This window comes from Psammomys obesus, unplaced genomic scaffold (genome assembly GCF_907164565.1).
Source record: "Psammomys obesus unplaced genomic scaffold, mPsaObe1.curated_primary_1811, whole genome shotgun sequence".
In the NCBI taxonomy this organism is placed as follows: domain Eukaryota; kingdom Metazoa; phylum Chordata; class Mammalia; order Rodentia; family Muridae; genus Psammomys; species Psammomys obesus.
In genome coordinates, this window is record NW_026585895.1 from 8288877 (window position 1) to 8312224 (window position 23348).

At 44.0% G+C, this 23348-nt stretch overlaps 1 protein-coding gene across 5 annotated transcripts in view; it reads right to left on the reverse strand.

The window, feature by feature from the left end:
• Osbpl6 (oxysterol binding protein like 6) overlaps positions 1–23348 on the reverse strand; it is a 162331-nt gene that overhangs the window by 23470 nt on the left and 115513 nt on the right. For 3 of the 5 annotated variants that reach the window (XM_055600059.1, XM_055600060.1, XM_055600061.1), the window contains 10 exons: positions 20805–20927; positions 18444–18497; positions 17450–17563; positions 17173–17343; positions 14509–14641; positions 13064–13167; positions 12220–12312; positions 8191–8265; positions 3442–3607; positions 370–503 (listed from right to left, as the gene is read on the reverse strand). In XM_055600059.1, the coding sequence (XP_055456034.1) occupies positions 370–503; positions 3442–3607; positions 8191–8265; positions 12220–12312; positions 13064–13167; positions 14509–14641; positions 17173–17343; positions 17450–17563; positions 18444–18497; positions 20805–20927 (1167 nt within the window). The remainder of the gene's footprint in view (positions 1–369; positions 504–3441; positions 3608–8190; positions 8266–12219; positions 12313–13063; positions 13168–14508; positions 14642–17172; positions 17344–17449; positions 17564–18443; positions 18498–20804; positions 20928–23348) is intronic. The other 2 variants (XM_055600062.1, XM_055600063.1) reach the window with 2 other exon arrangements.

A 23348-nucleotide genomic window follows, 5' to 3' on the forward strand; every position in this document is an offset into this window, starting at 1 on the left:
AGTGTGGAAGGCCTAGTAGACATGTTCTGTTTACCATTGGGGTGAATATATTCTAGGGTATTCCTTAAACATGGAAATTATGCATAAATGCTTGTATCATTTTTGTTTTCAAATCAGGAACTATCTGACAAGTGACAGCAGACATTAATTCAAGTAGTCAAAATAACAATTACATGTGCTCAGCAATTTCAGCTCACTTTCACTCTCACCTTGACATTTTTAGGGAAGAAAACTAATACAATTCGGTATTGACGCTGCAGTGTCTGGGGAGAGGGTTAGGGGAACATGCCACCCATCCCCAGCGCCGCAGGCCCACCCTCAGCCTCTGCCTCATCTGCTGGCCTTGCATGAGAAGATCCTGGGGCTTACCTGGGACAGTGACTGTCGGAGCCTGGCCATCTGTGTGCTGTGGCCTTTGTTGTGATCTTGCTCAGCCACCATCTGCTTCAGCTTCTCCTTCTCTATAGCTATGCTGTTAAATGCAGACTTCAGAAGGGAGTGCACTGAGTGGAAGAGAAATGAGAAACAGACACTAAACAAACAACGTAGGGCGCTGGCTTCTGTGGATACTAACTGCTATCTAGGCATTCTCCAGAAAGACCAGGTTATGGTCTAACTAAAAAAAAAAAAAAAAAAAATTAAGCCTTTAGGAAAAAAAAAAAAAAAGTAGCCTTAAGTGGAACCTAAGTATCTATACCCAAGACAAATATGGCAAGTGTAATTAATTAAAATGGAAATTTCTATATTTCATACCAGCTGAGCCAACACAGATCTGGAAGCAACATCCAAAATATCAATATCAATTTTAAACCTCAGTACTCAGAAATTAACTTGTATCTCTAGCAGGAAAGGGAAGTAGGTTTTGTTTGTCATGTTTTGTGATAATATTTAGAGCCATTCTGCTGAAGTGCAGAATTATCACAGTCATTTCCACAGAGCGCACACCTCCAAAAAAGAGCGATTTATGTCTTGTCAACATAAGGCAGGCAGCGGACCCAGAACTTCTGACTGGTTTCCTTCATGTGGAAAACGATTCGGCTTTAAAAACAGCCCTCGTCCTGCTTTCTCAGCACTGTCTCCATGTCAAGGGTGCTCTGATTGAAAGGCACCAAGAGAGGCAATACCTCTTCCTTCACTTCCTGCATAACCAACAACTTGTACTGGTAAAATATAAGACACAAATTCAACCACAAAAGGTTGAATTTACAACCCCTATTTTTCTATTAATGGCATTTCAAAGGCATGCGTAGTCTTCAGAAATAGGCATTCCCTTATTTGAAAAAGATTATTTTTAGAGCAATTATAATCCAGTTCAGAAGAGTGGCCTGAATTAAGGGTGGTGGTGAGCGGGTAAGGCGGAACTGGGGAGGCGCTCTCTTAGAGCTGAAACTGACAATTGTTTTTATTTCGCAGTTCTGCAATGGAGCCTTAGCCTGAGCAAGCAAGGCCATGTTCCCAGCCTCACAACCTATTAATTCATGTGCAATATTCCACCAGCCGAAAGGTAACAAGCTGGAATTAACCCTGCTTTTGACTTTCAAAGTGCCTCATAATGCCTGTCCAAAGAGTCTAGTCAAGGCACGAATCTGTCCATTTTGCCCCCCTTGTGTGGAGCATTTGGATATCTGCTGAAAACAAAACAAACACACAGAAACAACAATTAAAAAAAAACCCTTTACTGTCAACATAGGGTTTAAAACACTGATGAAGCTTGAGTTTCTTGGAAGCTTCAGGACTGTAACCGACCAACCACAGCTCCCTTGGGGTCCCATCAGGTTCTGTCCTAGGCTGCCTTCACATGTGTCCTCTCTCCCTGATGGCTGCCACCAGACCCACAAGCAAAAATACTCCCTAGGAATCTGAGCTGCACAGGACACCACTGGCTCTGGTCACAAAATTAGCATCCAGTTTAACAAAGCAGTGAAAAATGCATTCACAAGGAGTTAGGGATAGCATCAACAGACAAATTCATAAAAAAAATAATAAAATGATTTATTATTATTATTATTGTTTTAGGATAATGAAATGAAAATGGTGTCTGATTATGTTGTAAGTAGCTGCGGAGTGAAACTTAGAGAGCATCATAGCGGCAAGGGAGCCAATCAGAAGCTGAGATGCTTGTTAAAACCACAGTATCACCTTGCTGATAGTCTGACATTATACATTTCTGCTAAGTTTCCACCACCACCTTGCAGCACTCACCCGCTTCTTATTCTAACCAAGAAAGTTCTTCATTAGCATATTCACTGGACATGTTCCATTTACCCCACCGTTTCAAGAATATTTCCAAACTTATGCCCAGCAGCCTCAGGTGAACTATGTTACGACGACATGTGAAAGGAGCTGAGAAACGATATGAGGTGTGTCCCTCCCTCATGATCTTTCAAACGGCACTGCTTAAGGAGGTGCTGCCTTAAACCAAAAGGTGAACGCCATTTACTGCAAGCTGAATGGCATGTCAGAAGCAAGTGGGGATTCAAGGCTCCTTATGATCTACAGCAAGTCTATTTGTTATACCTTCTATGCTGTAGTTGATTAATTATATCAAATTTAACCCATTCTTACTGAAAACTTAATATACCCAAGACACTCAAGAGTGTGGTTGATGGGCTGGGGAGATGGCTCAAAAGTTAAGAGCACTGGCTGTTCTTCCAAAGGTCCTGAGTTCAATTCCCAGGAACCACTTGGTGGCTCGCAGCCATCTACAGTGAGATCTGGTGCCCTCTTTTGGTGTGCAGGCATACACACAGGCAGAATGCTGTATGAATAATAAATATTTTAAGGAAAAGTGTGTGGTTGACTTCACATTCTTCCAATCTGAGCTGGCTTTTGGCGCTCTGGAAAGCCCAGTGTAATGGGTTTGGTGCTTCAGCAGTTCAAGCACAAGGCCGGCAGCTTCCACTTCCCAGGGTCTCAGAGCCCTAAGTGCCACACATAGGAAGAACCATGTGGTTGTGAGCAGCCTTCCAGGAAAGTGAGAGAAGGCACTCTGCGTCTGCCAGCCCAGCATGCACTGAGCAAGCCGCATCAGCGACACAGGGCGGCTCTCAGCTGGGCCCAGTTGAAACACACAAGGGCGAAACTTGTTTGAAAAAGGAATGCATTTTCCTGGCAACAATTAAGTAAACACCTATTAGAAGAGAACTAAAAGACACTGAAATCAATGATGGCTTGCGGCAGTATCCGGCTGGGCCAGGAAACCCCTTCTTTGTTTTCCGGTCCCCTTCCTTTGCAACGGCAACGGCACGATACTCAGCCAGAACTGAAGGTTGTGAGACGCACTGTCTCAGTGGGCAGGGGCCCTGCAACCTGCCACATCTCGTATATTTACCGAACTCTAGTAACCACACAATAACCAGCTCATCCGCCATCACCACCCACACAAAGATAAAGTAATGACTCTTTCATCAGACTCTCAAAGAAAACACCTTGTTGTGTTACCTTTCTGTGCAATTAGACAAAATTCTTCCTGTAGCTTGGTATAATCCGTGGAACTTTCCAGAGGGTCGGTGAGGTGGCTTGGAGGGGTCTGAAACTCAATATCTGCACAGAGGTTGGGATTGGAAGAATGCAGCCGCACTGGAGACATGGTGGCGCTGAACGGAACCTGGAAGGGAGGTGTGAATCATCCAGGTGTCGCCACATCCGGGTCTAGCATCCCCTACACAGACAAGGCCCTCCCTAAACCTTACAGCCATCTCCTCCTCCCTGATGCCCTGCTCAGACACTCCCAGTCCTCACTGATCTAGCAGGCAGTGTGGGCTGGGGAGAGGGAGTCTTGTTTCTGATAGTTCAGGAATTTCCAGGGCTCCCGTTTTCGTGCTTACAAAGAAAAAAATGGCTATAGAATGAAGAAAAGCCCACACACATGTGAACCTTCACTTGTCTCCAAAAGTAACTGGCAGAAAAAAAAGCAACCTGAGCCTTGAAGTCATGGACCTGGTCTGACAGTCAGGATGCAACTGATGCTCAGTTCTCTTTGAGCCTGGGCAGGATCTTAATAAATGCATAAAACTATGCTTAGAGGACTCACTTGGGCTATAGTCACGGGGGCGGGGGGGATGAGTACATACACTAATGACTTAAAGAGGCTCCGACACTTCAAAATATACTTACTAGAATATATATTCACAGATGAAACATTTTGCCTTTGTGTATCACACATGACTCTGTTACATGGATGAGTGTGGCTTGTGAACCAGTGAACAGTGTTACGTGGAAAAGGTCTTATTCTTGTAGACCTTCCCCAATATGAAACTTCCCTGCCCAGACTGGATTGGGCTTGTGTGGGCGAAGGCTAAGCACTTTCTTGTCCTTAGAGGGGTCAACCGGAAGGTCACAAATGCAACTGGCTGATCATTCTTGGGAAATAGAAACACTATTCTTCCAGCAAGTCAACCGGTAACCTTTCTCTTAATCTTACCATACAGATGTTCACGCAGCTGCCCTGGGGAGCCATACCACAGACTCCACAAAAGTAGAATTTTCTACAACTGAAATGCTCGCTCTTTCTCCCTGACTGACTTGCATATTTCCATAGGAGGACGAAGGTGCGTGAGTGGGGGTGCGAGGGCATGTAAAACACTTTTTAAAATATTTTCTCTAGTTTAAATTTCATGGATTTGATAAGTAAGAGAAGACAGAAAAAAAATCTGGCCTATGGGCAACAACTACCTTACTATCTCAAAGGTCCTCTGAGGGACTGGCTGGTGTAGTTCAGGTCAGTTAGTGAGTAATCTATCTGGAGAGAGAGCAAAGGGAAGAAGATATGACTGAGGAAGAAAGACAGCATGAAATTTCCCCCACTAAGGCCAGCTAAGCTCAGCATGCTAACACAAGTTCTCCGAGGCATTCAGAGGTGTCAATGCCATTATCTTTTATGCTCACTCAGTAGGGACTATTAACTGGGAGATGTCAAGAGCTGCCTATCTTATCAGGCTCAGAACTTCCTCCTGTTCCAGATTTGAGACAGATAAGCAGTAGAGAACGAGTCATTTGGGAGGATGGAGTTCCCTTACTTGGAGGACTCTTCTCTGGGGTGCTTCTGTGACAACAGTGTCAGAGGACCGACGGGGACAGTAAGAGAAGCATGGGGTCTGTGTGGAAAATGACTAAAGGTAGACCAAGGAACACTAAGTGAAACAAATGCGAGTGTTTGGTGTTGGGAGATATCAGGGTCAAGGGGGTCAAGGGAAAGTCTCATTATCACTCAAGGACCATCACGGATTCAAGGTTTGAGCCGGCATAGGTGTCTGTTGTGAATGGGTGGGGAGGGGGCTACATCAGCCTGGGACCACTAGCAGAGGGGCCACTGTGCAAACCCACGGAGCCCAAGAAGGCCCCACATTTGTCCAAGACAACGGCCTCTCTAATAAATGCTGGAATTAAACGCTGAGAAGAAACACATAATTTACAAATTTATAATTTGACCATCATTGAATTTTCAAGTGATTCCTAAACCCGGAAGTGGCGTTATACAGGCTCCACGGGGAATGAACTCTGTGCTAATTGCAACCAGACTGTTTCCTGGGAAGATGAAAACTATTTTTATATACTTTCAAATGAATTAAAGTTATTATTATTTTGGTTAGGAGAAGGGTGTTGAATGGGTCACTTAATGGAGGAATTTGTAAAATAGAGAATATAAACCAGGATGTACTTCAGCCTGGGGACTCAGTTTTCATTCACTGACATTTGGACATCATCTAGATAGAAAACATCATAAGTGATAATTAGCTTCTTGGCAGTGATGGGTGGAGAGGGAGCTGACAACAGTTCCCCATGCTAGGAGCTGAGAATATCCAGTGCTGGATTTAGGCCTTTCTCCTCTGCTCAGGTCAGGAAAGAACCTCAAGTCTTCTTAGAAGCCCTATGACAGGCAGGAACCCAGGTTCTAGAACATTCTGATACCAGTAACTGCAGTGTGGAATGGAAATATTGCCCTTAAAACTCACCTATAGGGCTGGAGAGATGGCTCAGCCATTAAAGGCTAGGCTTACAACCAAAACTCACCTATAAATAAGGCAAGGGAAAAGTGAGTTTGTGAGGAAACTGCTGGTCCCCAAAAGTAGCAATGATTGCCAGGAAAGAAGGCACACCACTGCATCTAGTAACAGTGAGCTTAGAGGAGAGCCAGGGTGAAAAATCCCCGGTTCATATTCTGCAATTTGCATTCAAGGATACTTCTGAGGTACTGCTGGTTTGGGGGCCTTGTGTTTCCATAGTTGGGGCCAGTGTTTCTGTTTCCAGCTTGAAGCTTTGTGAGCTCTGGCTAATGGAGAAAGTTGGCCATTCTGAGTGCCAGTGTTAAGGCCCAACAAGAACAAACTTTGGAAACATCTCCTCAGGCAAACTTTTCTTTGGTACAAAAGTATTCACGCCAGATACCTGAGTGGAAAATGATAAAACTGACAAGGATTCTGTAAAGGGATTCTAGCAGGAGAGGGCAGGTTCAAATGTAGGGTAATGTCAGTGCTGGGAAGAGCAGGGACACCAAAAAAAATAGGGAGGCTGAGTCAGGCCCCTGGGGTGGCGATGTTCGTTAGGGGTCAGCGATGGATGTTGCTCAATGCCTCTTACGCACAGAGTCAAAGTACAGCTCCTAAAGAGGCCAGTGGCCACTCAGCACCAGTTAGTCCTATAATTATTTTAATGTTTATGGTACCTTTTCTTTTTTACTAGAATCATCTAAGTTAAATTTGTAATTTTTGTGGTCACAGCTATTTTAGGATATGGGTATTAATAATGCTTCTTGTTTTAAAAAGCCTTTTCCTCTGCTTCCGACTGAAGAAAATACAAACTTACTCTGTGCAAAGAAGTGCTAATCCTAACTTTATTATTTTCATTGTATTCAAAGCTTGAAAACCAAACCCAGCAAAAGTACAATCCCCCTCCTTGCATGTTATTGCTGGAGGCAGCGTTAGCATTTTCACAAGATGACTGGGTTTTGCTTTCCAGACTATGATATCGTAGCTTCTCTAAAGATCATCTGGATTTCTTCTTCACTTTGTTACTTTAGCTGGTTAGAGGTGGCTACTGTCAGCATCTGCGGCTGGACCAGCGGCAGAGACCCCATTCATGTGCATTTGAATATATCCACTGTGCCATAAGCACAATTTCAGTAATGACTTGGTTCAAATATCTGTAGAACTATGAATGTAGGAGTCAGTCCCCCAATTAATTCCAAGTCAGTGGTTGTTTCAATTATCAAAGTAATTCTGTCCTGTAGTCTACCTAAGCACTTACACATCACAGCAGAGCTGACCACCAGCGAGAAAGCCAAGAGCCCTAAAGCCAGGAGCTGCTCTACAGTGCAATCAAAAATGTTTCACTATTACTTTTAGAAATTCTCACTCTTTATTAAGTCAGAAAATAAGAAACAGACAAAAACTAACATCCACGATTACTATGAATTCGAGAATCTATTTTTGAAAGTGAACAAGATCTTGGGATGAATTAATATTATGACTTACTCTTATCCAGCCAACGGCGCTATGGTCAGGTGTTCTACCTCATATTGCATATGGACAGTCACGACTCTTTACCTTGTCCACCTATGTCCTTCTAGCTATTCTTCTGTCTCTTGAGGGTAAAAAATACCCTCTGCATTTAGATTAGACACCATCTTTCTATACAGCGATTTTCCTTGCTATGTGTTTGGGTAGCCAAGTAGAGATGACATCAAAATTCATCTTTTCTCATCCTCTCACGTCCTTCTCTAGCAGGCATACTGCTACACAAAATAAAAGCACAGCTAATTTCTGTAGTACTGGGACATTTCTTAGAAAAGCAAAAAGGAGTTAGCAAAGGTCCTGGTAGCAGTATGGAAAAGTTAAGTAAATAAAACACTATCATTTAAGGAAATTCTCCCATCTCAGAGCCTCATGGTCAGTTTCTCAAACTTGGCTAAACTTGAGTTTCAGACACTTCTCCCAATGGCAGTAAAAGAACAGGACTACAAACTGGCTCTCCTTTGTAAAAAAAAAAAAAAAAAAAAAAAAAACACCAAAAAAACAAAAACACAAACAAACAACAGAAAAACTCCATGTCCAATCCCTGCCATGCAAGGAGAGCCAGGGAACATTCAAAAGCGATGTCAGCCGGCCAGGCCACAGGTGGTCCACACCGGGGGAAGTCATCACATCAATCCCCGAGTGCACAGCCCCTCGTGTGAGATAGAAATCCACTCACTGTTGTAGCCACTGCTGCCGCTAGCCGCTGCCGGCGCCGGGTCGTGTTGAACTGGCCCTTCGCAGGTGGCCCTTCCTGACAGTGAACGGGAGAAGAAAAGGGGTAAAAACACAGGGTTGGGATGAAGAGAAGGGATTCATGGGGATGTGAAAGATAGTCAGACAGAGGAGGAGAGAATGTTTAACTGTAATTTACTTTTCTTAAAAAAAAAAAATCTTAGCATTGAAACAGGTCAAACGGACATTCATGCCACAAGGAATGTTCTTTATTCTCACTTCAGGACACCCAGACACTGAGTCCACTTCCTGAACACAATCCCAAAAGAAGAGGGAGAGCTATGAATTAACGAATTAACTAGGAGCCTGCCATTCTGAAGTAAACTGAATGTGCGCACGACTTTTAAAAAATGCAATGACACAATTGTATTAAGTCAAAAAACATCCAGTAATGAAGAAAACTTGCAGGCAAGCTCAGGGGGAAAATAATTATATAAAACATAAAGGCAAAAAATTCATATTCAGAGAAAAGAATAAGGGGAAGAGAAACAGGGTTCTTTAACCCCCAATTCAACCCCTAACCAAAAGACCTGCTGCTAGGGACTCAGTGTTAGGAAACTGATGGTATTTCCACTTGAAGAATTTCCCAAGGCAGAGGCCAGTCCTACTAGACTGGGGCCGAGGGGAGCTGGGGAGAGTGTGGGACAATGCCTAAACACGCCAGTTAGTAACTGAGAGTGCAGGTTTCACTTGGTGGCATGTACTAAGCACAAACCCGAAGAAGCCTAGAGGTAATGGCGTTTCCTTCTCATTCTTCAACACTACCTCAATGTTACAGACTCTGAGTCTTCAAGACGGGGAACAATAGTTTCATTTCCAGTTAGCCAAAGCTAAGTTTCTTAGGTTAGCCCAACAAATGACATTAAAAAACATCATGATTACTTTCGTCTGTATGGAATGACAAATGTTTTGATTTCTCACATCTCTGATTTTGTTTTACATTTTTCAAATTACTTTCACTTTTATAAATTTTTTGCATATGCATGCATGCATGTCAAACATAATCTATTTTCTACGAAGGTTTTCTGTACAAAATCTCCACACTTAATGTAATAAAAGGAAGAACTCATCTTCACATGTCAGGGACAAGGACAGCTTCATGTGAATCATGGGTAATTTTATAGGCCACTAGGAACTTCACCCTATCTACCTGATGCCTACAGTACCTAGGACCTTCATCTAATTTACTCTATTAATATGACAGGGCCCCAGTGCTTCTCTTCTATCGCACTTTTGGTTATACAGCAGTATTGACATTTTTATTAGAACCAGAAAAATCTGAAGTTTGGGAGACCTGGATGGCTATTTTCTCTAAAGATAATCCCCAAAAGAACCTTCAAGACAAAGACTGACTCCATAAGTTATGCAACAGATTTTTGAGAGTAACAATCCAATAGCATCTTGAACAAATGTAACCAAACAAGGCTAGCATTCAATTTCATCTTCAGGTAAGGTAAGCCAGGTACCCTAGGCAAGAATAAGTTCTCGGTATAGCACATCTTATTTTCTATTTCCTGGAACCAATCTAAAAAATAATTTATCTTACAATTCTTTTAAGATGACAACTACTACAGAATGATGGATCAAAGCAGAGTGACAGAGCATCAACAAAGATTGTGACCATCACCTAGTGACCACTGCCTCCCAGCCTGGCTCCTTCAGTGGCTAATGACCAAAGCTACAAACAGAAAATGAGTTGTCACGACCCAAGAATCTCTCAACATGGCTGAGAAAGTGGTCATCCTGGAGACGGAGATGACAATGAACTCAAAGAAATATTTGGCATTGTGGGATGGAAGCCTCATGATCAAAAAGCTTTGGAAATAGAAAGGAGAAACAGCCAGGGTGAGGAGATAGTTGCATCAGGAACCTTTAATCCACTATGGTAGAAATAAATGTTGTGCCTTTCTGTAGGCAAGACTGCCGAGCAAAGCTGTTCCTGCCGGAGCAGGTGAGCACAGTGAAGGGGCGCCAGTCCTGCTCTGGTTATGGACTTCTGCCGGCTCTCGGAAGGTCTGTTGCCTTAAGCAAGCAAATGTTCAAGGGGAATGACAGCAGCACTCCGGCCAACAACACACCCTGTAAGTCAGAGTGGAGGCAAAGGCTCTCTGGGAGTGACTGATAATAGCTCACTGCCATCCAAAGTCCATGTTTCCATGAAAACCACAACTGCTGCTCTGGAAAAAGGTAAAGTGGATGTGGGGATGAAGCAATCTCAGGTTCCTCACGTGAGTAAGACTCACAAGGGCCATCTGTGTCACTCCTTGGTCAAACAAAGCAAGAGCAGCACCAGTGAGAAATTCAAAGCAGCCACTCAGAGATTCGCCTGCTTTTGCGTCAATTTCTTCTGATGACTCATGATTTCTCTGCACACATACTAACCAGAGCTAGACTCTGTTTCCTCCCGGGTTAAGATGGACCGAGTGGCTTGTGGTGGGAGCCCTGGCCCCACAGACAGCCAGGGGTATCGCGCTCAGACTTGCTGCCAGTTCACTCAAGACAAGGGTGGCATGTGTTACAGAAACAGACTGAACTAGCCTCCATGACAAATGGGTATGTTCTGAGGCTGCTGGCCTTCTTCAATTCTTTTATTTAAAGAAAGGGTTCTTCTGGCTGCAAAAATGATTCTGCTTTCTTAGCCACAAGAACATAGATACAAGGCCAAAAAACAAACAAGACAAATCATAAGCTCAACCTGGGGAAATGAGTTTCGTGTGAAATCATTTGCATATTTTCCCTAACGCACTAATATTATGAACAGAATAGGAAACACACAAAAGTAGATTGCTCAAAGCAACACACAGAATTACATTCATGGGACGCAGACATTCTCAACAGAAACACTGACGCTTACTGCGTGTGAGAGTGTGTCGTGAATCGCAGTAAATTAGGAAGCACACCAGCAGTTTGTGACTGACACATTCAGAATCGCAATGCAAAGAATGTTATTCAAGCAGTCTGAATCAGGGAAGAATTACTTTTGTTAATTATTCAGAAGGAAGGAAAGAGCACTGAAGTAGATACTTTTACCTTTGCCTTAGGACCTTAACTCATTGACATTATAATTTTTAAAAATGAAATTGAAGTCTAATTTTAACTGTGCAGGTAAGCAATCATCTTACAGAGCTAAGGGAAGAATAGTGGAGGTTTTTGTCAAGATTTGGAAGAAATATGATTTCTTGCATGAGGGGTTTTAGTCATTCAGCATATTCTGCATCATTGAAATGCAATAAAGTAAGAGGATCATATTTTAAAATATACAACTATTCATTGTAATTAAAATTTTTATTTCAAGGAAATTAATCACGCACTGTGGAGATTTTTAGTTCCAATGTTAGGGTGATTGTTGTAGGCCGGACACCATTTACCTTTGTAATTATATAATTTCAGAGTTGAGACAGAATTCAGTGGTCATTCAATTAATTTGATAACTTGATAATTAATCTATAACTTGAGCAGGAGCAAATAAAGTCCAGAAAGTTTAGAACAAGTGCATAATTTATGAGGCCAGAGAACCACAGTGATCACTCTTATAGCTGGGGTGTTGATTTTTACTTTACAGCACCTCCTACACGGTCTTGATGAACATGTGGGCAAAGTTCACCCATAAAAAAGCGCCTTCCTCTACCGAGACTACATAAAGGAATGTACGTTACTGTCCACTGCCTTTCCAGATCTTAAAGTGGCTTTCTGCCTAAGTTTTACTGTTTCAAAGGTTATCACTGAGGATGGAAATATTACCATGTGGCCGAGTTGGATCATGCTTACCCTTCAAGGTTTTTTGCACTTGTGACTAATTAACTAAAACAAATAACTAGATTTTTAGATGACATGACTTTGCCTGCAAAGAATAGGCCATAAAGCAGTTAAGCTATTCTTCAGTCTCACACCAGGGGCTGATAGGGGACAGAAACAGAGACCAATGCTTTAAAAGTGAATGAAAATGTGAAGCAATAGGAAGCAAAAGCTGTACCTGCAGTTGTATTTTTGTATCTTTGCTGACACTTTTTGTTCTCCAGCGTCTTGTGACCCGCTTGTCTTTCTTTGAAATATCTACACAGTTAGCCTACATTACACAAATAGTTAAAAGCAACAAAGGATTATTAAGTTCACACAGATGGTAACACATACAAAGAGCCCAGAAAGTTAGTAGGAAATCATTAGAACCCCAAAGCAAACCAGCCAAGGGAGAAAGACATTCTACTAAAAGCCAAAACTGCTTCTGCAACTTACTCGTGAAAATTATATTTCTAGTGCGCAAAAATGAAAATAAGATTCGAGGCTGCGAGCCTTGCTTTCTACATTAAAAGATGGCCATACTTCAGAAAGTTCTAGATATTGAACTTCAGGGCCATCGCTGTTACTATAAAGGAGACACGAGAGAGTGACACAGATGTGTGCGGCTGCGTGGGTCTGCACAGATTTTTAAATGTAAAGCATTTGACACCAGACTTCAACAGCATTACAGACCGTTCCAGAGGGGCTGGAGACATGGCTTTTGTTCCCAGCACCCACACAGTGGCTCACACCCACCCACCATTACTCCTGTCCCGGGAGATCTGATGCCATCTTCTAGACTCCACAGCCGCTGTACACATATGGTGCACAGATACACGTGTAGGTAAAATACACATACACGTTAAATAAATAAATAGGTCCAGAATACAGACTGTGTATTGATATTGTTATGAATACAGTAATGTTAGCCCGACAGTAGTAATTTCCTTTTGAGTGTCACCTTGCCTATTCAAAGAGCCGGTCAGTAAAGGTTGCAAGTTAGGATCTTAAGTCACATGACCAGCAGCTGTGTCGTTTACCTGCATGTCGGTGAAGTTGGGCGCTGACTGGGTTCTCTGAAGTATCTCCAAGTTCTGTAATAGCTTGCTAAGTTCCACAAGGTTTGACTGACAGTGTGCAAGGTCTAAAGAGGACAAAAATGTTAGAATTGGGTAGAGATGGTGGTGGTAATAAGAAGGGGACTCTGTCCCTACCATGGAGATGTGATTGGATAGCCAGGTATATACGATGCTGAACTGCACAAGTAACATACAGCACACCTCGCTCTGGGTTAGAATCATGGGAGCTGCTGGTATCAAGAAAGTTTCAAGGCCCTTTCTCACTGACTATGACTCTGCGTGCAGATGCCAGGAACCTATCAAGCTGTGCGTGTGTTCACTTCCTGTCTTCACAGCTTTTGCCTCATGGACACAATGGGAACTCCAGCAGTCTTGTTCCCAGGGGCCTCTCTACTTTTTCCTCTAAAATGGTTTATAAGGAGGCTCCCTGGAATTTGGGTGGAGCCACAGTCAAGTTCAGAAAAACAGAACCGAGTAAAAATCACTTAAACACGTCTGCTCTCCACTCACTAATTATGTGGCAAGAAATGGTTCCTTTAAAAATCTATTATAGGCTTTTACTACCTGAAATTTATTCTCTATGGAAAAAAAATACGCTCTAAGAGCCAACCAATTTCCCCATAGATGGAAGGCCTGGATAAAAGTCCAGAAGAGCTAGCTACTGAACTGCTAAAACTATAAATCAGATATATAATGGGTTCCATAGAATGTTATGTCTTTTGAAATTCAACCAATGAAATAAATATGAAATATTCCCTTTTTAAAACCGAAACCTTTCTCAGTAGTGGATATGCTCTATGACAAATGATCAGTATCAATTTTTTTTTAAGTGCAGCAAGTGATTAGAAGAGAAGAGGGTGTTCATGGGGATTCACAAGAGAGACCCCACCACACTCCCACAGGGCCTGGAAGACTGACAGGGAAGTTTTAGCCCAACAGAAAGATGGAGAAGGGCAAGGAGGGCACTTCAGGTGGGAAAAACTACCTTCCCAGAGGCAAACTTACATACGTAAGTACATCCCGGTAAAAAGACCACAATTGCTTGAGTCTACAGAAGTAGGCAAGGCTGAAAGGGCAGGTAGGCCCAGAATGCTGACTACATGGGCTGCTCAATGCTGGGAAAAGTCCCTCAGAGCCGAGGAAGAGCCACTGGAGGGGCTCACACAGTGACTGTAAGGACTAGCAGGGCTAAGGCGGTGTCATGAGTGAACAAAGCACTGGTTTTGGGATTAGTCAGTGTGGGCCAGCTGGAATCCCACCCCTTCACCAGGGCAGCTCTGGAATGGTGGGCAAAGGTCTGAACCCGTGTAGATTTCATTGTCCTCATCCACAAATGCGGAGTGACTCATGTCATCAGCTTTGGGGTGTGGGGCTCCTTCTGCGCGCCCGTGAGGGCAGAAACTGACCTTCCGCACACCTGTCCATCTCTTCGGAGTCCTGCAGCCAGGCTGCCACTTTGCTCGGCCCTGTTGTGCAGGTTGCAGGGAGGCTGTTACTGTAGGGTAGAGGGGCCTGCCATGGGAAACTGTTGGGCTGGATCTGCAAGCAAGGACACAAAGCACACAAGTCACACAAGTGAGGGCTGAGTTCATGGACCGGCCGGCAGGACACTCCATCAATGCTGCCTCCATCGTCCATGGAAGACGGTGTTCAAAACAACAACAACAATAGGGTCAGGTGCAGTGACACACACCTGTAATCCCAGCACTCAGGGAGGCAGAGGAAGGAGGATCTCTGTGAGTTCTAGTCTACAAAGCGAGTCCAAGACAGCCAAGGCTACACAAACCCTTCTCAAAACCCAAATAATAATAACAACAACAACAACAATAATAACAACAGCCCATCCTCCTAAGGTCCCAAGAGCTCAGGTATGTAGTCAACTGAAATTACTCAGAAGGCGGTATTTGATCCAAGGTCCTCACTACAGTTTCCTTAGCTCATGGCTAAGGACTCTCCTCTGTGGAAGCTCTGTGTGCCTTAAGCATCAGATCAATATCTTGTCGCCTCCTGTGAGCCCTATCCACCAGCAAACAGCCTTATAATGCTTCGAAAACATTCTGAGGATTCTATAAGAGGCTTTCCTGTCAGGTTACCTGCCATTAAAAAGATTCTTATGTGAAATAAAGTTGAACAAAATATGTGAATACTAATGTGTATAGTAAACAGCAAAATAACAACAAATTTATATCCCGAGGAGCTGAAATGACCTTAAAACTTCCCATTTGACTCCAATACTCAGTTACAACTGATTATGTCTCTTCTGAATTACTAAGAAATGAATAATGCACAGTTAGCAAACCCAGTCTTATTTATTACCACACAGGACCATGAACCAATTAACATCAGCAGTCTCACAATTCAATATGTGGAAGGCAAGAAGAAGGACCAAAGGCTCTCTTTCGCATTTGGATAAATGTAATGGAAATCACCCAGCACATCTGAGCTCCGAGCTGTGCCACTTGCAACTGGAGAAATGGACCTTTTGTGGAAACCAGAGCTGGAGTTTTCTTATTCCAGAGAAAACAGTGGGGGAAGGATTTGGTTTCAGTCCACCAATCTCAGGTATCACCCAAGTTATTTAATAAGTAAGATGAGGGACAGCAATAATGCATCTTTTATCAATGTTCCCTGCCAAAGATACAGGCAGAAGCTGGGAAGACCAAAGAATTAAAAATGTATGTTTTCCTTTTAAAGGTCTATTTGAGACACAGTTCTCATTTAATTTGGACCACCACTGGGATTCAGTCTACCCTGTGAAGAAAACGCAGAAGACCCAGAGAAATATGGAGACTATATTGAGGACCTTTAAGTTCTTTTATTTTTATTTTTATTTTTATTTATTTATTTATTTATTTTTGACCTTTAAGTTCTTAAATCCCCAATCTCTCTGCCTCCTGGTTCATTCTCTTTTATCTCAGAATTGGTTGGTATTTCAGTCAAGCCCAATTCCTAGGGGAAAGGTAATTAAAGTCGTTAGCAGGAATGTGAGCACAATGAAGTCACAGGCTGGGGAGCCTTTGTGAAATGTATTTAACGGACCTTAACTTATACACTAGTGTAAGTATAGTATATCAAAAATCAAAAGCTGAGTATGGTAATACTCCAGTCAGCTGGATCTCTGCTGGGTCTGATGTTTCTCAGCGAAGTTCTCCCATGCTATGTAGAGAGGAAACTACGAAATCCAACTAGAGTGTAGACGCGTGAAGAGGCACAGAGGAGGCCAGATCTCCACTGACATGCTTTTGAACCTCCTCAGCTGTCTCCAACCTCAGTTTGGGGTACCAAGGATAGAGCTCCACACCCATGTGTGGCACCAACCACTTACCGGACCACACACGGAAACAGCTGCTTCCCTGCCTGTGGTCCTAACCTTGACTTTCAGACAACAAATACCTCCAGCTTTTCTGCAACAAAGACTACGCATCTTCCTACGTCCCAGGGAACTGCAGCCTCTCTTGGCCGGCACTTGGTTTAATGAAAGGAGGCGTTGATTTTGGAAACCGCTGCGTGGCCGGATCCTGGAATGTCTATGCCCCTTGTGTACATAACAAACGCCGTCTCTGATTAGACGCTTATGTGACAGATTAGAGATGAATGACTGTCACATGCCTAATGTACTTGCTCACTGAAACCGCACTGATACCACTGGCACCTCTCCAGCTGACTTGCATTGAGTCTAGGGGAAACTGAGTAGCCCCTCTCTGGGTCATGTATACATTAGAGCTCAAAGTAGGATAATAAGTTTCACTTTCAGAACTTTGCAGCCACTTCATTACCACCCAAGAATTCCCAGATGCTGATTAAACAAATGTTTGCTATATCTCCCAGTATTCCTGAAAAGCCACACAAAAATGATGCAACCCATTTACCATAAACAAAAATTGCTGGAAACTTTCTTAGAGATTCACACATCTGCTTTATCTTGGTTTGTGTTTAACACTAGTGCCAGCTTCACTTGTTTTCTGGATGTTCTCTCAAAAACTCAAATGTCTCTTTCTGGTGTTTCCAAAGGAGACACAATTATGTGTGTACATAAACCTCCAGGCTGATTTCTTACCGCACGGTCCTACCTTTCCATCCACAACAGAAACGTCAGCAGCTGGGGAGGACTCAGCCGTGGGAGTCGCAGGAAGTATGTGGAAGTTCGCATCTCTCGGTGATCTCACAATTTCATTCTGACGGTACAGCCTGTGATGCCGCAGTCTGGAGACCCACGCGTCAAACCAGTCCTGGGATTTCACCTGCAGCAGGGAGCAAGGGAAGACAGCTGTGGAAACTGCTTCCTGTCTGCCACTGGGGCAGGCAAATCACATCCCTGCTCCTGCCAGATGCTGAAAACAATTTCACCTTCAAATGATAGATGTGCTCCTCCGTGTCAAGGTCTATTCTCCGAGCTTTCTTCTTAATTGACATGACAGACAGTCCGACGTCTATGCTCCCGTGGACCTTCCCTTTTTGTATCTGAAATCAAAAGATTAGTGAACATGCTGGAAGGTTATATAGGTTCATGTGTTTCTGTTCAGAACTAAGGTGAGCTCAAGGTAAATTTTAAACCACATACGAAAAGTGGATGACTACATTCTTTTTAATTAAGAGAAAACAGTAAAACTCTAAGGACGGCTGGAACAGCCATGACTTCACCCCAATTCTAGCATGCAACACTGCTCATTTTACACCTATTTTGGGGACAACTAGTAATGTCAGATCTTCATAATTCCAGGTTGCTTAGCTTCTATCTCCTCAAGAAGGTGATGCCAAGGTTTCCCAAAATAACTGAAGTCAACTTTTGAATCGTGACCCGGAACATCCAGGAATCAGCTGGATGGCAGCTGCCAGGGCAGACTTGTGCAGCTGAGACCAGAGACCAAGGAGCAGCCAGCCCCTTCTTCTGGCTGTCCTTGGCCGATCAAGGACACAGCTATTTCCATGACAGAGGGGCAGACAAAACCAAGCCCAAGCCCTACACCACATGTAGGAAAGAAGAAACTTAAAGCAAAGATCATGGAACATATTTCAAAGTTCAAGAGAAAAAAAACCTTTTAGGATCTTCTCTCTAGGAGAGAAAGGATGATTTTATTAATGTGTCATTTTTAGGCTTACGCTTCTGCTTAAAAATATAGTTAAATATCCACACATCAGTTTGAGATTTTATGCTACCTTGGGTGTAAGTACAAAACACACCTTCTCTAGAGCAGGCAGAGTGGGCAGCCTGTTAAAGACCATAGGCACAGGGATGCAGAGAGCTGGTAACGGTGCCACAGAGCTTGTGCAGTTGCAGAGTTTACCCACTTCAAGCAGAATTCTAAACCACTCTGCGAGACAAGTCCCGCGAGCTACTTACATCAAGTGGAGCCTTTGAATACTTCAGCATTCCATTATCCAGGACAAAAAAGCGCTGCAAGAACCAAACACCCCTAGTTACTGTTTGTACTCTCAATTACACAAAACATTTGCCAGCGCAGGTGGCAAGTTGCTTGGCATTGAGCAGTCAACATGTTTGACTGATACACGGATTTAGGGCATCTGGCCGCCCTAGTCACAGGAAGTGATGTAAGCAGGTCAGAGTTCTAGTAGAGCACTTCTACACACAAGCTAGGATGGACTCTTTTCTCCAGGGTTCATCTTCACAAGACAGAGATCTAATGACCTGAAGCTTACACTTCATGAACAAATTGCACGAGGGCACTAGAAAAGTGAGAAAAAAAAAATACCCTGGGGAAGCTCGTGGAAATTCTGTAAAGATTTCTGTCCTATTCTGGAGGTAAGCGTTCACTCCGGAGCTAAACTCCTGAATTTCCCCTGGACCCCCACGGGCACTTTCCAAAAGTTCTCGTAGCCATTACAAATGCTGCTACACCGGATCATGACTAACACATTACCTATAGGCTTAAGTGACCTTGGCAATACGCGCATGTTTTCTCCTTGGCAATATGCCTGTGTTCTACTATTAACAAAACAGATAAAGTATTATTTCCAAGCTGCATTAAGAATTTTTTTTTAAAAAAGGGCCCCACCCCTACCTGACAGTTGATGGCTACCAGGGAAGGGAGAATCATTCTTTTTTCCTGGGGGATGTGGCTACGGGTGCTGCTCATGCTGCAGGAATGGCCCCAATGAATGCACATGAGCAATGCTCCGTGGGCCCGGTGAAACACCATACATTAAAACAGAAACGGATCTGAGGTTGGTAAGAGGGTGTGTTGAGGCGCTCCGGGGGAAACTGGGAAAGAAATGGGTGGATATGATCAAAATAGATCCTACACATGTATGAACTCTTAAAGAATAATTTTTTTAAAGGCTTTTTAAATGAAAGAACTAAAAAAGGGGGGGGGGGGCAACTGTCTGCCCTGAGGTCTTCCTGGCCCAGTCTGAGAGGATGTGCCAGTTTTTAACCACAAACACCCAAGAGCTCTCTAGTGTTGGTTTCCCTTCCGTGGGCCACTCCAAAAAAATCAAGCAGCCCCCAGGAGCTAGCCACACCTCAGGGCCTCTACTAGCTCTGCACATGCAGGAAGTCCTTCTGTTGCTGGAATTTACTCTGCCGGACCTGGACCGTTTTCCACCGGATGCATAAACTCATAGCTGCTGAGATGGCAGGATATCAGGTCCCAAAAGTCACCCTGCCTAGAACTTACAAAGGGCCACTGTGATCCCTTCATTTGGGAATTCTTGGGAACAACAGGTACCTGCCAGAATCAAAGAGTTCAACATTAAAAAACAAAAAACAAAAACAAAAACAAAAACAATTCAATTGCCTATAATTTGGGCATTCAAATGGGCTGGTACTTAATCAATACGTGCTTGTATTCGGGGGGAGGGAGGGGAGAGAAAGCATTGGGGGCTCCTCTCTCTCATTCCTTATGCAAAATATTCAAACACACAGTCCAGACGGAGTCCAGACGGAGTCCAGACGGAGTCCAGAAGGAGGTCAGCCCACAGCCATTTTGCTGAATCAGAAATCAGAGTGTTAAAACTGAACCAACCATTTTTCAAAAATGTGGTTTTGGCCTGTTTTCCCAATTTTAAGTTTCTATTAAAGAACTTTAGCCAGGAATAACTTACAAGATGTCGCAGGAAAGAGCTAAAATAAGGCTACTGCTGAGGAGGTAAACAAAAGGTGATGGAAGGCAGAGGCAGGCCTCGGAGGAATCACTCGCTGGACCAAACCCAAGTCTGAAGGATGGTGAATGGAGGAGGGGAGTCCTTGGCACTGGGGTGATATTACAGGCTGAGGGGAGACAGTTTCTGATCAGGCGAAGCTGTGTTAGATGGAAGCCCCTCTGGTTTCATTCTCTGGAGAAGGGTTGGGGCAGCATTTCCCATCTGTCCATTTCTTTTGGGAAGCTATGATCCATGCTCTCTGTGGTTGAGCCAGCAGCACTGACCAAGCCTTTGGTTAGCAAACCCGTCCACTCTGACACAAGACCCATCAGCAGAGGTGGTGAATGCATGAAGCTACAGAGATGTGGGCGTCACCAAGGGGTCTAACAAGGGCTCTCCTGAGAAAGCAAGAGGCCTTTCTCCTCTTCCGCCTCCACCTCTCCTCCCCTCCTCTACTCCTCTCTCCTCTCCATTCTGGGTTGTTTCTTTCCGCTTTGTCTTAGAGACAGGATCTCACAATCATAAACACAGTTGTTTGTGCCTAATAGCAAGTTGGACCTCTCTGATGATGCGCTCAGCCTCTATCTGCTGAGGACGTTACCTTGTGCCAGCCCTTTAAAGGCCATTTTCTTTTCTTCAGCATAAATCCCTCATGCCTGTCTGGTTTCTGGACATTGGTTTGGCCTATTTTCAGCCCTTCTATAATTTCCCAGCTGTCAGCTTCCTGAGAGAAAAGAAAAACAAATCATTTATTTTCTGTGCTTAATGATACACACTTAAGAAGATTCTTAGGCAGAAGCGTCACCTTTGTGCCACACACTATCCAACATTAGGCTGAGTGACATTCTGGAGCTAACTGGAGCATCAAGACAAGTCACGGACTTTCAAGTGAAGCTCCTCCGAGTTTCCCAGGTACACCCGGAGGCACGCAGACTCTTGAGAGGTGCGCTGGGGACACGCTGTTTGCTTGGCAGTAGAGAGGAATTTTGATTTCCTGCACTTGGAATGCTTAAAATGCTTCCCCCACCCCGACGATCCCAGGGTACAGTGGTGCTTTAAAGTCTTAAAATTAGACATCGATGACAAATGTTCAGTCAGTGTGTTGACCAGGCTTTCCGCGTACAAATGGAAAGGTTGCAGGGGTCTGATGCAGAACATAACCTGCTGTTAGCACAGAGCAGCCTTGCCATGGTCCTGTGTCCTCCCACCACAGCCCTGCGCATCTCCAAGTGTGCCGCAAAGCCTCACTCAATAGCACAAAGCAAGAAGTCCACGCTTTCAAGGAGGTACGTTCCCCACAGGGCTCACAGAAAGAGCAAAGTCACGAGGCTAAGAACAGAACTGGGTTCTGGACCATTGGTAAAGCATATGCTTAGGATATGCAAAGGCGCTATGTTCAATTTCTCCATCAGCAAGAATAAAACCCAAAAATAAACAAATAAAAAAAAGTGCCTTAGTTCTAGAGTTTCACTCTTACCCTGTTAGTTTCTTCCTTCATTTGACATGTTTTGTTCATATATGGTTCTAATTTTAAAAGAGTTATCAGCATTTACAAATCAGACGAGTTTTTCAACTTAAAAAATACAAATTTTCCGTTAGTTTATAAGCTCTTGGTGACCCTGAGCTTGTTCGGCACAGGCTGCTGGTTTGCAGTCTGCTGTGGTGGCCACCACAGCACTCCTCCTGGCAAATCTCCTTGGCTCTTACAGCAACCCAGGCTTGAAAACCCCACAACCAATGACTGCTGTGGGCTCAAATGATCTGCATCAGTGGGTCTCAGTCCCTTTGGGGCTGAACGGCCCTTTCACAGGGGTTGCCTGCCAGATACTACATTACGATTCATAACAGTAGCAAAATTATAGTTATGAAGTAGTAACAAACATTTTTATGGTTGGGGGTCACCACAACATGAGGAACTGTATCTAAGGGTCCCAGCATTAGGGAGGTTGAGGACCGCTGATCTAGGTGATCACAGATTTGGCAACATTCTGCCCATCCCTGATTCCAGAACTACCATGCATCCTTGTAATGGAGAAAAGCTTCTCACTTCCCTCACAAAACTTTTGTGCAGGGAGGGAAAACCCCATCCACGTAACCATCTCTGCAAGAAAACCCCTCAGCTTTGGAGGGGAGGACAGGCCACAGACCGGGACAGGCCCTCTCCACAGTGCCCCGCTCCCAGCTCACTGGGCAGTTGCATTCTGAAAAGACTTTCACTTAGCTCCCTAAGGAAGGGCAGAGTAAGAACGGTGAGAGCCCCGCATCCTGTGATAGACCCGAGCCTGCAAATGCGAGGCTCTAAATGTCTCTGGGAATGAGGTGCCATAGCAGGCACTGATGTGGGCCTTGGTGGGGGTGAAGAGGGTGGTAGTCACGTCTCTTTTCTCCCTTCCCCCACATCCTAAAAGCTGCTTGCCTTGGGGCCCAAGTCTAATCTGTGCTTGATGAAAATTATGTGTATCCAGGGTGGAATTTTCGCTTAAGTTTTATCACAGAGATGGTCCTGCTTCTCTGAGAAGCCTAAATCCATCACCAAGCCTGCATCTTACCTAAAACCCAACCCCACAGCTGCCTCACTCTACTTCAGGAAAGAGCCTGTAGGTATTGCCATTTTCTCACACCCACAGTCAGTGCCAAGGAATGAGCTACATAGCTTACAGAAACGACCTGTGTGCATCGACGGCAGCAATATGCATTCTTTCAAGCATAAGCAACAGCTCAAGATGTGGTTTTCTGCTTGAAGAAACTTCTGTTGGAAACTGTGACTGTTCCGAGCTGCATATGGTGGCACACGCCTTTGATCCCAGCACTTGGAAGGCAAAGGCAAGCAGATTTCTGTGAGTTCAAGGCCGGCCTGGTCTAGTTAGCGAGTTCCAGGCAGTATGGAACTACACAGTGAAAACCTGTCTCAAAACATCGCAACAACAGTTTAATTGACCCATTACTTAGATATAAAACTGTTCCTGAGGCGACAGCTTCCGGCATGTAGAATCATCATGGTTTCTGGCTGACGCAAGCACAGGTAGCACTGCCACATGACCCCAGGTAGCACACAGAAACTCTGGCATCTTTTCTTAATACCAGGTTGCAACTCAGGACCAGAGTCACACTTACGAGGGGTTTGAAGACCATACAAGAACACAGT